The sequence below is a fragment of the Cotesia glomerata genome, linkage group LG2 (genome assembly GCF_020080835.1).
Source record: "Cotesia glomerata isolate CgM1 linkage group LG2, MPM_Cglom_v2.3, whole genome shotgun sequence".
Taxonomy (NCBI): domain Eukaryota; kingdom Metazoa; phylum Arthropoda; class Insecta; order Hymenoptera; family Braconidae; genus Cotesia; species Cotesia glomerata.
Window position 1 is genome coordinate 27,564,349 of NC_058159.1, and position 16,784 is coordinate 27,581,132.

At 28.9% G+C, this 16,784-nt stretch overlaps 1 protein-coding gene across 2 annotated transcripts in view; it reads right to left on the reverse strand.

Annotated features, from left to right (window-relative positions):
• LOC123258746 overlaps nt 1-16,784 on the reverse strand; it is a 34,925-nt gene continuing 18,141 nt past the window's right edge. For both annotated transcript variants that reach the window (XM_044718951.1, XM_044718952.1), the window contains 4 exons: nt 16,440-16,606; nt 1,924-2,060; nt 349-525; nt 1-190 (listed from right to left, as the gene is read on the reverse strand). In XM_044718951.1, coding sequence (XP_044574886.1) covers nt 36-190; nt 349-525; nt 1,924-2,060; nt 16,440-16,606 — 636 coding nt within the window. In that variant the 3' untranslated portion in view covers nt 1-35. The remainder of the gene's footprint in view (nt 191-348; nt 526-1,923; nt 2,061-16,439; nt 16,607-16,784) is intronic.

Below are 16,784 nucleotides of genomic sequence, written 5' to 3' on the forward strand. Positions count from 1 at the left end.
AATTGTTTAATAATATTTCCCGTTTGTTTTTAGATTCAAACGTAATTAGGTCTGGAGGCACAACAGAGGAAGTTGAAGCTACCACCGAAGTAATTGGGATTTCCGGTCCTGTTGTCCCACCTGTTGCCTTTACGGGCCCCGTTATTGCGAGCTAGGCCAGCACAGCAATCTTGTAAAGCAATTGTTCTTTCTGAAACAATTTTAAAGAGGTGTGTTATGAAATTTTGAATTTTATTTTTAATTTAATGAATGAATAATTGAGTAGGAGTGTTGAAGTGTTGCGGTATAGTTTGGTAGAAAGGAAAATAATAGGGTGAGATGCTCGTTAAAAAGTAAAAAGAAACTTGCCTACATCAGCCTCAGATTGCGGCATGAATTCCTGAAGCTCGGCAACAAGAGCGCTTATTTCCGCCGAGTCTTTGCGGATACTACAAAGTTCCTCCTCATTGAAATTCGGAGTAATCTGCTTGCATAGTAAAATCGATGAAATCACATTTCCAATGTTCGACGGTCCCGATTTACTAGCTGGAACATAAATTTTTATTTTTCATTGTAGCTATCAATGTGGTTTGCGAATCTGATTATAAATTTTATTAAAAAAACACGGAAATCTTTTACTGGAAGGTATTAAATAGAATAAAAGATCACTTAGAATAATGACATTAAAAATTTAAAAAAAATAAATAATAATAATGAAAATTAAGGTAGCAGATATTTGATAATTTTAGAAATTTTTGTAACAAATAAATTATAGTAAAAAAATATAATAATAAAGTTAGCCGACATTTTTGATTTTTTTATTTTACTTAATTTATTAAATTATAACTAAAAAATATTTTTAAAAAATTGCACTTATAGTTTTTGACAAATGAAAGAATTTTTTTTTCATTTTTTAATAAAAAAAATCATAAAAATTTTTAGATGTCGGCTAACTTTATTTTCATAAAAAAAAATTATAAAAAAAAAATTGACATGTAGAAATTAAAAAAAAATTAAAAATGTTATTTTTAAAAAATAATTTTTCAAAAAAATTTATTTGTTAAAAAAAAATTTTTAAATAGTTAAGTAATTGCTAACTTAAATGATGATACTAAAATTAGCCGACGTTCAACAATTTTTGACTTTTTTCATTAATGAAATGATAAGTAAAAAAATACTTAAAAAAAATTGCACGTATAATTTTTCAAAACTTCTACAATGAAGTTGAAAAAAGCTGACAACTGTCATTTTTTGGATTTTTACAAAAAATAAATTACTACTAAAAAAGAAACATTTAAAAAAAAGGCAACAATAAATTTTTTTGACATCTACAAGTGGAATTTTTTAGAAAATTTGTATTGTAATAATTTATTTGTCGAAAAAAATCCTAAAATTCGTCAGATGTCAGCTGACTTCAATATTATCTGCTTTTTTTTTAATAATTTTTTCATTAAAATAAAAATGATTAAAATTTTATGAAAATTAATTTAGAAGATATTTTATAATTTTACGAATTTTTTTAACAAATAAATTATGTCAAAAAAAATGAGAAAAAAAATTGACATTTAGAAAATTAAAACAATAAAAAATCCAATTTTTTAGGAATAATTTTTCGGAGTAAATTTATTTATTAAAAAAAATTAAAAAATTGTCAAGCGACTGCTAACTTTGTCATGAAAATTTTTATGACAATTAATTTAGCATACATTTAATAATTTTAAAAATTCTATAACAAATAAATTATCGCCAAAAAAAATTAGAAAAAAAAAGTTGACATAGGTAGAAATTTAAAAAAATAAAAAATGCAATTTTTTTAAAATAATTTTTTTTTTAAATAAAATAAAAAAATTGTTAAGTGACTGCTAACTTTAATGTCATAAATTTTCAGATGTCGGCTAATTTAATTTTATACTTAAATGTCATAAATAATAATAAAAACTATACCGTAATAACCGGACATATCCATTGGAACAATCCGTACAAGATTTTTGCATTTGAAAAGCTCTCTGAGGAAAAGCTGAGCGACAAAGAAGAGCAAAACCAAATTTGGGCTGTCTGCTGGTATTCCAAGGTCGATCGCACTGGGTATCCATCCAATTAAGGCGTAAAAATAAATAAAAAGGTTATATTAGATGAGATAGAGGTAAGGTGAGGAAAAATTAGCAGACATCGTGTTCAAGAGCCTGTGACCTTAGCAAACACCCGGAGGCGGCATTCCACGCGAGCTAAACTCTGGAAATAATCCAGTATAGCTAGCAGTAGGACTACAACACAACACACTATGGTATTTGTAAATTAAGGCCCGTAATTTTTTTTCTTCATACTTTTTTATAACTTCTCTTTTCATATGTTTTAGCTAGAAGAAACGTACGAGCTTACTGGACTCGTTAAGAACCTTGTCCCACATTCAAAAGTACTACTCGTATTAACTCAGTATAATGTACACTCATTTCTTTTAGTTTTTCTTTTTATAATTTCTAAGAGACCGTCGGCCGGCGTGAGTATGTTTTTAAATTTATTTTATTTTTTCTTTCGTTATTTAAACGTATAATATTTATTTAAACCCTTTATTTCACGTGAAAAGCGTATTAATTACTCCCAGCAATTATTCACTCGACTCAAACTCTATATTTTCCTCTTGTTCCAAGCACCAGAGTGGAGTTACGCTTAGGAAAAATTATACTAACACCAATATCAAATTATAAAATCCACCCACTATACCGTCACACTACTGGATGTTTAATTTTACGAGTTTTATTATTATTAATTACAATATACTCGCGTGAGACGTCATGATCCTTTAACGTGTTCATATTATACATCCGAGTAACGTTATCACAAGCACCAGTCGGCTATTCAATACCCACATTGTTGGACTCATGAGCTTTGCGATGATACTCTCTATGGAATTAACATATTAAATAATAATTCCATATTTATTATTTATTCATATATTTATATTTATACACAAATATAAAGGTAATTAATTATTTATAAATTATAATCTACTTTTTAACAAAATATAATATTCTTCTTATAATAATTACTCAGAGACATTTTTTTATACTGCTAATAATTTATACTTATAAAGTAAATGAAATTGATTTAATTTAAATTTAATTCTAATTAAATTCTAACGAAATGTTAGGGCCAGTTTTTCAATCTAGAATAAAATTTTATCCAATGATAAAATATATCTATATATTTCATATATATAAATATTAGGGTGGCGCAAAAAAACCGACTATTTTTTTTTTTAAGTCTCGAGTGAAAAAATTTTAGTTTTTGATGTTTTAAGAGCTCTCTCCAAAGGACAGCTTAAAAAAAATTTTTTAAGAGGTCGCTCCAAATTTTTTTAAATTTCAAATATCGTCAAAAATCGAATTTTTTTTTTTTAATTTTTTTTCTCGTTACAGTATAATTTTACAGACCAAAAAAAAAATAATTTTCTGAAAGTTTCAGTTCAAAATTTAAATTTTGAAAGGTCGCTCATAATTTTTTTTTTTTTCTTTAATTCGTCATATCGTCGACTTTAACTGTTGGGAGTGGTACGGTGGGGATTTTTTGGTTTTTAAAAATCTCAACCTACGCAGCAAGGGTCAAATCTCAACCAAGCTGGTTTCTAAGACCAGCTTGGGATTCGAACCCACGCTTGGCAGTTGATGAAATAAAATTATTAAATTAAAAAAAATTATTTTTTCTATATTGCGCTTGATTTTTAGTTCATCTCGTGATGTATTTTTATCGATTATTGTACTAAATAAAAAAAAAATGCATGGAATTTTAATTTGCATAGTAAAGTCGCTCGAAAAAATCTAAACTAGTGCACTAATAAATTGAAAAAAATTATGAGCGACCTTTCAAAATTTTAATTTTGAACCGAAATTTTCAGAATCTCATTTTTTTTTAGTCTATAAAATTGTACCATAATGAGAAAAAAAATTAAAAAAAAAAAAAAATTCGATTTTTGACGATTTTTGAAATTTAAAAAAATTTGGAGCGACCTCTTAAAACATCAAGAGAGAGCTCTTAAAACATCAAAAACTGACATTTTTTCACTCGAGACTAAAAAAAAAAAAATAGTCGGTTTTTTTGCGCCACCCTAATAAATATACTGGCAATAATAATTGTATCCTGGATAAAATTTTATCTTGGATTGAAAAATTGGCCCTTAATACTGTTTTTTTTTAATTTTTATTTTCTTTTTTCACCAAAAATAAATTTACTTGATATAAATCTAATATATAAAGCCGATTAGTGTTTGAATAAATAAATAAATAATTACATGGGAAGCTATACAACATATAATTTTTATTTCAGACTTATGAAAAATGTTTGTTTCAAGTTAAAGTTTTGATAATAAAGGTATAATTATTTGGAAGCCGACAAAGTAATAAGTTTTGTTATGTCACTGGAGGCGACTGAAAAAGCCGATATGGATAGCAGAAAAAATGAGATGTGCATGTACCCCGAGAGAATTTACTGGGATAATCTATATATTCTTTTCTTTATACTTCTTTCAAGCATTTTCTATGATATGAATTCTATACCTTTGTTTTATTTTTAATATCTATGGAACAACTGAGAAAGAAAATGAGGACACGTACGTACTCAACTCAACTAAACTATATATTTTTTTCAGATCTCGAATCCTGGTTATCAATATCAATAATTTTAATATTTATTTTTTCTAAAGACTGGTTTATAATACTTTTTTTAGATTTTTCAGTTGATTGGCTATCCAGTCTAATATAACAATTTTTTTCTCTAATTTTTTGTAATATTGATAGCCTGTATTTCCTTCCAGGCATAAACAATTTAGCCTTAATTCATATCTAAATTTGCCATTAAAGATAAATTTGACTGAAAAAATAATTCGGACGGCCCAGACCAGGACTCGAACCTGGACTGAATAGTTATTGTGGACAGTGTCTCGGATAGCTTAACAGGTAGAGCTTATCACAGATTGTCAGAGTGGTTTTTTTTATGTGCTTTTTCCACTTCTATAATTTAACTACTAAGAGAAAGAAAGATCAGGGCAACATATCATAGCTCTCATACTAAGATTTAACCCGTCAGCACTCACGTTATGAGCATTTTGCTCACGCTCGATTTAAAACAATGAAAACTTTTTCTTTTCAAATGGAAAGGGTAGATGAAATTTTTTCTACCTTCGAGGAATTTTACCTATTTTCAAATTATGAACTTTTGAAATGCTTTAATATTATATATATTTTATAAAAAAAATATTTTTCCCATGCGCGTCGGAAATTGTGAGCATTCTTCTCATCACGAGATTATAGGTGTAACAAAAATTTACTTTCGGTAACGTTCGGGCTAGTTCGTGTATCTTCGTAACTGTATAGCTGCCCGGCCGCATGCAGATTAAACGTGAGCAAATCTCTCATCACGAGAGTAAATATTACCGAAAAGTTCACGTGAGTGCTGACGGGTTAATTATAAACAGTAAAACCTAAATTTACACCGAAAAAAAAATTAAAGAGACGCCGCTAACAACGGCCAATGAATCCCGGAAAAAATTTTAAAGTCATGAAAAATTCATATTATTTCAGATTTATTAAATTTCTATTATTATTATAATTATAATTTTATAATAATTTTAATGGAATAATATAAATTTTTCATAATTTAAAAATTTTTTTCGGGTCTATTTTTTCCGGTCTATTTTTTCCGATTACCACGACCAATTTAGGGTAGAAGTACTATTTTTGGCCAATTAACATTTAAATTAATTTATAAAAAATTATAATATTATAACCATATTTTTGTTGAGTTTTAAAAAATTTATATTAAAATAAATTGAGTTTGTAATGGTTTATTAATATAAATTCATTTCTATCGTTTAATTGAACAATAAATGGCCATAAACGGTACAGTGGCCACAAACGGTACTTCTACCCTATGTCTTATTAATTAATATTAACTAGAATAAGGACTTTATTTTTTTTTTAAGTTTATTTATGTCCAAAAATGTACTTAATAAAACTTATAAACTTAACAGGTAGAGCCTTTGGCGCGTAATCAAAAGATCCAGGTTCGAGTCCTGGTCTGGACCGTCCGAATTATTTTTTCAGTCAAATTTATCTTTAATGACAAATTTAGATATGAATTAAGACTAAATTGTTTGTTTATACCTAGAGGGATATACAGTCAAACAATATTACGAAAAATTATAGAAAAAAATTGTTTTATTAGACTGGATAGCAAATTAACTGAAAAGTCTAAAAAAAATATCAATAATATTCTCAACTCATTTTCGGCAAATTTATTATTATTGTTTTCTGGTAAGTATTTTTTATTAACATGCACACATTGTGAAAAACATGCATAAAAATGCCAGTCATTTGAATATCATAAATAATAAGAGCTTTCAATGAGTAATGCTCGGCATTTTTTATTTTTATTCATTATTATTTTTTCATTTTTTTTAATATATAAGAGACGTTATTTTTCTTTTTCAATTCAATACTTCCATACTTTCTGATCGAAAATGTATTCGTGACACATTTGACATTCAGGATCTCGCATCGAAAATTCTACAATATGCGCTCTAGTCCGTGAGTTTAATCGATGTACCTCGTTATTTTATTTTATTTTACTACTAATACTAATATCGCGTTACTAAAACCATAAGGGCGTATAAGAAAATTTTTTTAGCTCCAATCAATGTAAAAATGTTGAAAATATTAACATCTATGGAAAAAACGAAAAAAAAAATTTTTTTTGTGATACGCCCTTATGGTTTTAAGAAAACATTTTTCTAAAACCATAAGGGCGTATCCTGTTTTTTCGGTTTATTATCAATTATAGGTCAAAGTAAGAAAAAAAATTGCAAAGGTAATAGAAATTATCACTCTACAACTCAATTTATGTCAACGAATATTTATTTAAGTGAAAAAACTAATAAAAAAATTAAGGAAAAATAAATTCATCAGAGTATTAGTCCAATGCCATCTCGATCGTCAGGACCATCTGTGTCTATAAGATTATAAAAATAAGAAAAATGATTTTTTAATTTTTTTCTTTAACATAACTAGATAATGACAAAAAAATTTATAAACTATGACCATGGGTGAAAATTATACTTTGATAATACCGATGATATTTTGTGGGACAGTGCCTGATGTACAAAAATGATTTAGGTCATCAAACTTGCTTCAAGATATTGGTATTGAAGAATGATAACAATTCTCAAGAACAAAGTTCTTTTTGAATGACTTTTTTAAAATTACAGTTTTAAATGGCTTACAAAACTCTTTTGTTAATTGTAAATAGATTTGAAGTAAAAAAAAAATCAATTTAGAAAAACTTGGAGGCTAATTTTATAAACTTGAAGACATACCGGTTGTTCTCAAGTTGTTATGAATTTATTTTTTCTTAATTTTTCATTCGTTTTATCACTCAAATAAATATTTGTTGATATAAATTAAGTTGTGGAGTGATAATTTTTATTACCTTTGCAATTTTTTTTTTTACTCTGACCTATAATTGATAATAAACCGAAAAAACAGGATATTTTCTTAAAACCATAAGGGCGTATCACAAAAAAAATTTTTTTTTTCGTTTTTTCCATAGATGTTAATGTTTTCAACATTTTTACATTAATTGGAGCAAAAAAAAATTTTTTATACGCCCTTATGGTTCTGCAGAACCATAAGGGCGTATATTTTAAGATACGCCCTTATGGTTTTAGTAACGCGATATATAAACATATTTTACAGGGAATATTATTTTTTCTTCTCAAGTACGAGATAAAGTAACTATATACAGCGTATTATAGCAGTTGACATTCTGAAATCCGCATCTAAATTCCAAGAACACAATACAGATTAAATCGATAGTCAAGTATTTAGATATGTAACGTTGTTATGCATATGAATATGTATATTATATATTATATACATAATATATAAGTAAGTATGAATAAAAATATTTACGTTAGGTATAAAGTATTGTTATACTTGCTAAGACTTGCATTTAAAGTATCATGTACGTTATCGTGAAACAAATGTGGAATAATAAAAAAAATAAATAAAATGAAGAAAATAATAAACATGCGATTGGGGCGAAAATAAAACAGTTAGATCTTGATGAGCCACTACACGCGACATATTGAAATATGAAATATGGAGCGACTTTTATGAGCTTTAAAATGGAGGAAAAAATAAAAGTAAAGGCGCGTTCGGTATATTTAATCTGGTAACAGAAGAAGTAGCGCCGGAAGGGCTTGCAGAAATGATTTAGTTTGTAAAATACTTTAAGATATTAAGATACTGAGTATAAGAGAGTTGAGGTTTAGCTTCTTAGCATACTAGGGCGCACGTTTTTTCTATTTCTTCTCGTGTGGTACAGACTGCAGTATACATGGTTGCATTACTTTATTTTTCTTTTTATTATTTTTCTTGAATTCCTTACTATACCCTTACCGAAGTTAATCTTTCAGGGGAACTATTTGACGACAACATTAAACATTCATATTTTCATTAGGTAAAGCAAACGGCTGAGACGACCTTTTTAGTCAACCATTTATAGTCTTGCCCTGCTCGGTTCTATTGCCCTAACCCATTCACTATTGCTACTTAATAATCGTTAAAATACTGCTATAATAAAATAACTAAAATTATAAATATTGCACGGAAAAAAAGAAAAATAGAAAAATTATATTATATAATGTAACGTGGCGCTCCGTGATGAAAATTGGAAAAATTACAGTTTATGATTGTAATAATTACAGATTTTATAAGAGTTACATTGTAGAATGTAATATTTACATTGAAAGCTCTGAAAATTAATATTCCAAGTTTGAATTTAGAAAAATGTTAATTCGAACTGTAATTTTTCTACACGGAAAAAAGTAAACTGTAAAACTTACTCGAGTTCCGGTTAATTTCTACTCTCTAAACATGAATTAGTGAAAATTCACTGGAATAAGTGAATATTCACTTATTCCAGTGAATTTTCACTAATTCATGTTTAGAGAGTATAGTTTCAAACAGTACAGCCGAGATTGGGGTAGCACAAATGTAAATATTACAAAACTTAATGTAGAAAGTGCAAAAGCCACAATTTATAATTTAATATCGAAAATGTGATTAGTTGCTGTCACTATAGTTAATAACGACTCTCTTATCTTGAAAAATTACAGTTTCAAACAGTGAAAATTGCTGTTTCAATATATAATCTATACTACGAGGAGAAGGGGAAGGTATCACACTCGGAGAATTTACCATTTGAAACAGTAAAAATTCTACTCTTAAAATATAAATTTTACCAGTCCAAGCAAATCAATAATTATAGTTTGATTTTTAGCGTTGCGTTTAAGATTTACCATTTATACTTTGTAAATATTGATGTTGCTTATATAGAAATTTTAGTAACTGTAGTTTATATTTTTTACATATCATGCGATCATTTTTTAGGTACGAAATGATAAATATCAAAGTCAAAATTCTTAATTATTATACTTTAACATTTTCGACTTTCATACGGCAAATATTACTGTTTGAAATAGTATTTTCTTCCATGTAAATAATAAATTGTACCATTTAAATGATAAATATTATAAAGTGATTGTTAAAATCACGCTTTTACTGTGTGAAATGGTAATTTTTTCCAGTTGATCATTACTTATTGTAAATCGACTATTATTTATTACAGTTTACTTTTTTCCGTGTACAAAACTTAATGTAGAAAGTGCAAAAGCCACAATTTATAATTTAATATCGAAAATGTGATTAGTAGCTGTCACTATAGTTAATAACGACTCTCTCATCTTAAAAAATTACAGTTTCAAATAGTAAAAATTGCCGTTTCAATACATAGTCTGTACTAAGAGGAGAAGGGGAAGGTTTCATACTCGGAGAATTTAACATTTGAAACAGTAAAAATTCTACTCTTAAAATATAAATTTTACCAGTCCAAGCAAATCAATAACTATAGTTTGATTTTTAGCGTTGCGTTTAAAATTTACCATTTATACTTTGTAAATATTGACGTTGCTTATATAGAAATTTTAGTAACTGTAGTTTATATTTTTTACATATCATGCGATCATTTTTTAGGTACGAAATGATAAATCAAAGTCAAAATTCTTAATTATTATATTTTAACATTTTCGACTTTCCTACAGCGAATATTACTGTTTGAAATAGTATTTTCTTCTATGTAAATAATAAATTGTAGCATTTAAATGATAAATATTATAAAGTGATTGTTAAAATCACGCTTTTACTGTGTGAAATGGTAATTTTTTCCAGTTGATCATTACTTATTGTAAATCGACTATTATTTATTAGAGTTTACTTTTTTCCGTGTAATAACACCGGCACACAAAAAAAAAAAGTTGTCTGTACTTGGGACGCGCCACATATATTCCCATGTAATTTGACCCGCTGAACCCGAATTTGAGGTCCGTTTGGCCCCTACACCCTAGGATTTTGAGAAAACTGTAAAACCGAAAAAACGGGAAAATTGGGGTTTTGGTGATTGAAAAATTTTTTAGATTCTAACTATGCATGATTTTCATGTATTTCGATCTGCTTTATACTTATCTGAAGTGTACTCAGACCAGCAGCCATTAAAAGTCTAAGTAAATCCCGAAAACCCATGAAAATTGCGAAAAAAACAAAAATTCCCAATATTGTGATAAAAAATGTATTGAGCTAAATATATGATGATTTTCATGTAGGTTTATCGACGACATATAAATCTCCAACTTTTATAACTCAGACGTCTCGAAAACATCAAACAAATGTGCAAAAACCCCGAAAATTGTAAAAAATCAAATGTAATATAATAAAATCGAGTTATTATTCAAAATAAATAAAAAATCATATCATTCGATCTGTGGTGCATAAAAAAGTATTTCGTCTTAAGACTTAAAAAAAATTAATTTTTTCGGAAAATATCATCAAAACCCTTTGGATTTGAATTTTAATTCGTTCTCCGCTTATATCTCACCCTTTTATTTTCAAACGTCCTGCATAAAGGGTTTCTCTTTCGTTTCCTCTCTTCTTCGGGTAAATCTCTCTTCAGAGTCCAACAATGATCTACCATCATATTGACATCCACTCATGTTTTGATGGAATGTTTCTTCTCTTTCTTCACTGAAATTACCAAGATTTTCAGGAAAGTGTGAAAGATGAGATTGTAAATAGTGCAATTTTGTATTCACATTCCCTAAAAATTTCGAGATACTTCCTTAAAACTTCCCCAAGCTGCTCTCTCAATCTTGTGCATCTCATACTCAAGATTAGCATCCTGGAATTGAGTCCGAATTTGGGGTACATAAAAAATTCCTTCTTTCAATTTATTGTCACTTATAGCTGGAAATTTTTCGTCCAAGTACTTAACACAGTTGCCATTTTTATCGAGAGCTTTGACAAAAATGCTTCATAAGGTCAAGCTTGATATAAAGTGGTGGCAGCAAGTACTTGTAAGGATTAATGAGAGATTCTCGCATAACGTTGTGAGAACCATGATTCAAATTCTTTCTTGTTGGCCGTTCTTTTCTACTGTAGGGAATTTTCCGATCGTGACTATCCTACAAACATACAAGAAGGGATATATTGTGAACCAGATTGTTGGCTTAACTAGTGTAGCAATTTTCAGATCACCACAAACTTTTCAATGATTTTTGGTCAAATGAGCTACTGGAGTCGGTGCTTTGAGACTTCGCTTAGACAAAGCAATGAAAAACTTTCACTCCTCGTCCTGAAAGTGTTCGGCTTTAACTCATCAATCAAACTTCTTACATCTGAACAGTCCACTAATGAATTTTCGCCGTTTTAAAAATGTTATCAGATTTTTTTTTCCTATCACGATAAAAAGAAGTTGTTGTAGTGTTAGTTAATGAATGTTTTTTTCTTTAAGCTGATGTTTCAGGGTTTTCACTTCTAGGAACTTTTTGGGCTCAGAATCGATTTCTTGCTTAAATGCTTGTGCCTGTAACCAGGGCACCTCCACGTGGTGACGGCGGGCAACAGGACCGTCTGGCATAGTCCCTGGGTTAACGGCTTGAATGCCGTCATGGCAGGCACAAGTAATAAGTGTTTTACGATGCAGGGACCCGGAATCCCAGTATCGGCGTCTGGTCAGAGTGAGAAAGCAGGCTCGCAGGCGTCGTCATCAAGTGACTGCAGCTCTTCATTAGTGGGTGACTTGGCTTCTGAAGCGTTTAATATGACAAGAAGTGTCTCTCACATATGTAACAAAAACTCCAATTGCTTCTGTTACATATGTGGAGAATTTGAAGTAACGAAAAGTCGTAGATCTTTTTCAAACAAATTGAAAAATGTCTACGAAACCTGCTTCGGTATCCAGATTACGAACTGGGAAGCAACTTGGGTACCACATTCACTTTGCAATCGGTGTCACACGATGCTTACTCGTTGGGAGCAGACGAAAAGTAAACAGTGCTTGAAATTTTCAAAACCTGTGATTTGGTCTGCACCAACGAGTCAAAACTGCTATTTTTGCACGACGGAAGTTTCAGGTTTTCTTCGACAACCAAACATAAAATTCAATATGCCAACGTAACATCAGTTGTGCCAGCAGAAAAAGTTTTGAATGTCGAAGAACCTGCAGCTCCTGAACCAGTGAATGAACATGAAGAGATGGAAGTTGAAGATAACTTTGAAGAAATCGATCCTGAACCCGAAGAGATCCATTCTGAGGATGAAGAATACATCCCGAGTGGTGTTCCTAGAAGTAAAGACCCTGAAGTCTTCGATCAACTTGAATTGAATGACCTTGTACGAGACTTAGGACTATCTAAGGTAAAAGCTGAACATTTAGCCTCAGCTTTAAGGAAAAAAATTTATTAGCTAAAAATACAACAGCTTATTTTTATCGTGATAGGGAAGGAGAGTTCCGGAAGTATTCTACAAAGCACAGCGAAAATTCATTTGTGTACTGTTCAGATGTAAAAGGACTGATCGATGAGTTGAAGCCAAACACTTACAAAGACGAAGAATGGAGGCTTTTATTGACTCCTCTAGGCGAAGTCTTAAAGCTGTGCTTCTTCATAATGGAAACTTATTTGCACCGATTCGCGTAGCTCATTCGACTAAACTAAAAGAGACTTATGACAATTTACAGGTTGTATTAGATAAAATAAACTATTCAGAACATCAATGGAAGGTTTGTGGTGATCTGAAAATTGCAACAATATTGCTAGGCCAACAATCAGGGTTCACAAAGTACCCCTGCTTCTTATGTTTGTGGGATAGCCGAGACCGAAAGAATCATTACATTCAAAAGAATGGCCAACAAGAACAAATTTGAATCCTGGTTCTCACAATGTTACGCGACAATCTCTAATTGATCCTTCCAAGTACTTGCTGCCCCCACTTCATATCAAGCTTGGCCTTATGAAGCAATTTGTCAAAAGCTCTGGATAAAGATGGAAACTGTTTTAAGTACTTGGGCGAAAAATTTCCAGCTATAAGTGACGCTAAATTAAAAGAAGGAATTTTTGATGGACCCCAAATTCGGACTCTATTCCAGGATGCTAATCTTGAATATGAGATGAACGAGATTGAGAGAGCAGCTTGGGGAAGTTTTAAGGAAGTATCACAGCAATTTTTAGGGAATACGAAAAGTGATAACTACGCAACTTTAGTTGACGAGTTGTTATACAACTATAATACTTTAGGTTGCTTAATGAATACAAAATTGCACTATTTACATTCTCATCTTTCACACTTTCCTGAAAATCTTGGTGATTTTAGTGAAGAGCAAGGTGAGAGATTCCATCAAGACATTAGTGTGATGGAAAAACGATATCAAGGAACGTGGGATGTAAATATGATGGCAGATCATTGTTGGACTCTGAAGAGAGATTTACCCGAAGAAGAGAGGAAACGAAAGAGAAACCCTTTATGCAGGACGTTTGAAGATAAAAGGGTGAGATATAAGCGGAGAACGAATTAAAATTCAAATCCAAAGGGTTTTGATGATATTTTCCGAAAAATTTAATTTTTTTTAAGTCTTAAGTCGAAATACTTTTTATGCACCACAGATCGAATGATATGATTTTTTTATTTATTTTGAATAATAACTCGATTTTTATTATATTACATTTGATTTTTACAATTTTCGGGGTTTTTGCACATTTGTTTGATGTTTTCGAGACGTCTGAGTTATAAAAGTTGGAGATTTATATGTCGTCGATAAACCTACATGAAAATCATCATATATTTAGCTCAATACATTTTTTTATCACAATATTGGGAATTTTTGTTTTTTTTCGCAATTTTCATGGGTTTTCGGGATTTACTTAGACTTTTGATGGATGCTGGTCTGAGTACACTTCAGATAAGTATAAAGCAGATCGAAATACATGAAAATCATGCATGGTTAGAATCTAAAAAAAGTTTCAATAACCAAAACCCCCAATTTTCCCGTTTTTTTTCGATTAATTACAGTTTTCTCAAAATCCTATGGTGTAGGGGCCAAACGGACCTCAAATTCGGGTTCAGCGGGTCAAATTACATGGGAATATATGTGGCGCGTCCCAAGTACAGACAACTTTTTTTTGTGTGCCGGTGTAATTACAGATTTTATAAGAATTACATTGTAGAATGTAGACCTAATATTTATATTGAAAGCTCTAAAAATTAACATTCAAAGTTTGAATTTAGAAAAATGTTATTTCGAACTGTAATTTTTCTAGTTTTTAATACGACGGGACACTTATTACTATTTATAATATACACTGATAGAAGGATTTATTTGTATTATAAAATATTTGTTAATAGTTAACAAATAATTTATTAAAGACCACTTTTTAAACAAATATTTCTTAGTATTTAAAATGATTTGTTTGTATTTAATAAATCTGATATTCATTCATTAAATATTGATAAATCTTTTTAAATACTAAAAAATTTTTGTTAAGGACTAAAAAGTGGCCTGTAATAAATGATTTGTTAAATATTAAAAAATATTTTTAACTCTAAACAAATCCTTCTATCAGTGTATAATTTTTCGAGTTTTTTTTTTTCGTGTGAATTTATTTTTGCATGGTGAATAATTAAAGCGATAAACTTGAATGCGGTAAAAAATTAAATATCCTATTAATGAATGTCAACAAATTGTTTGTTATATCAAAACGAGTTTTCATTGTTACTTTTAATACAACCAGTAAAATTTGCATATTGACGGTATAAAAAAGTAACCTTTTATGAGGAAAGTTCAAAATTCAATGCTGCTATAAAACTAAAACTGATTTATTTTAAAAATCATAAAAAATAAACTTTTGGGTATAATAGAAGTACCTATTGCACAATGGAAAGTATTTGAAATATTATTTCAATTAAAACTTTGGCTATAAATTTTAGTAAAAAAAAAAAAAATTCTATTTCTAGAGTTGCTTTTATTCTATTTCTACATTAGCTATTGTCTTGTGATTAATTTTCACAATTGTATAATCTATTAAATTTGTATATAAATTAGGTGCGCTATTTTATCTTGTAAAATTTTTTAAAGATTTATTTGCTGGATATTAATATCGCTTCACTGCTTGTCGATAAATTTTGCACAACAAAAAAAGCGGTACAGAAATTGAATAAAATAAGTGCAAATTCACGATTTTTTTCCCCGATTTAATTGAAATCTCTCATAAATTATTCAAAATAATATATTATTGCGTTACATGAGCAAAAAGCTGAAATATATATGATGGATAGCTTTGGTAAAAAAAACTTCATGAATAAAATGGTTCTTTTGAGCTCCATGACTAGGTATATCCTTATAACACCAGTCTTTTCCCTCAATAAATTAAGTAATATTAATGTTCAAGAACAATAAAAGCTATAACATGAAAAATAGTGATAAAACATCACAAAAAATAAGACTTACAACTTACAAATTTAAATAACTTGTGAACAAAATAAATTTGTTCTAAAAAATTCTTTTTAAAAAATTGGTTTTTTAATTTTTTTAAATTTCTACATGTCAATTTTTTTTCTAATTTTTTTTTGCCATAATTTATTTTTTAAAAAAATTATTAAAATTTACTAATATCTGCTAGATTAATTTTCATAAAAAAATTAAATTAAAATTAATTTAATAAATATTTTATTATTTTAATAATTTTGTAACAAATAAATAATGGCAAAAAAATTGACATCTAGAAATTTAAAAAATAAAAAATGGAATTTTTTAAAAAGAATTTTTTTGGCACAAATTTGTTAAAAAAAAAAAAAAAATTAAAAAATTAAAAAAAAATAATAATATAAAAATAATAAAAAAAAAAAATAATAATATAAAAATAATAAAAAAAAAATAAAAAAATAAACAAAGAAATTTTAAGAAAGAAAAAAAAATTGAATAGTCATATTTTCTGTGATTCAAAATATAATTAAATATAATAATAAAAAAATAAATAAAATTAATTAAATATAATTTTTTTTTTAAGAAAAAAAATAGATTCTCACCTACGCATCTGAGGTAAAACCAACTGAGAAGTAGATTTGCAGGACTCGACGCAGTTCCGTCGCAGCTTGCGAACACGTTCTCGGAGCTCAGGACCGTCCCGAGGCTGTCCGATGTTAATCAGCAGATCTCGAAACTGAGCCACCTGGCAGTTAATGTCATGTATTTGCTGTAACACATCAAGTGCACACTCAATTGTTGAGGAGCAAGGACATCTGTATGCATTCAGGCTCATCGAATGCTAATTGGGTGATATATATCTGGGAGGATTAATAGCCTGGGTCTATTGCCGAGTAAAGGGTGGTATCTACCTACTCTTACACATCCTCTGCTCCACTGCGCTATAC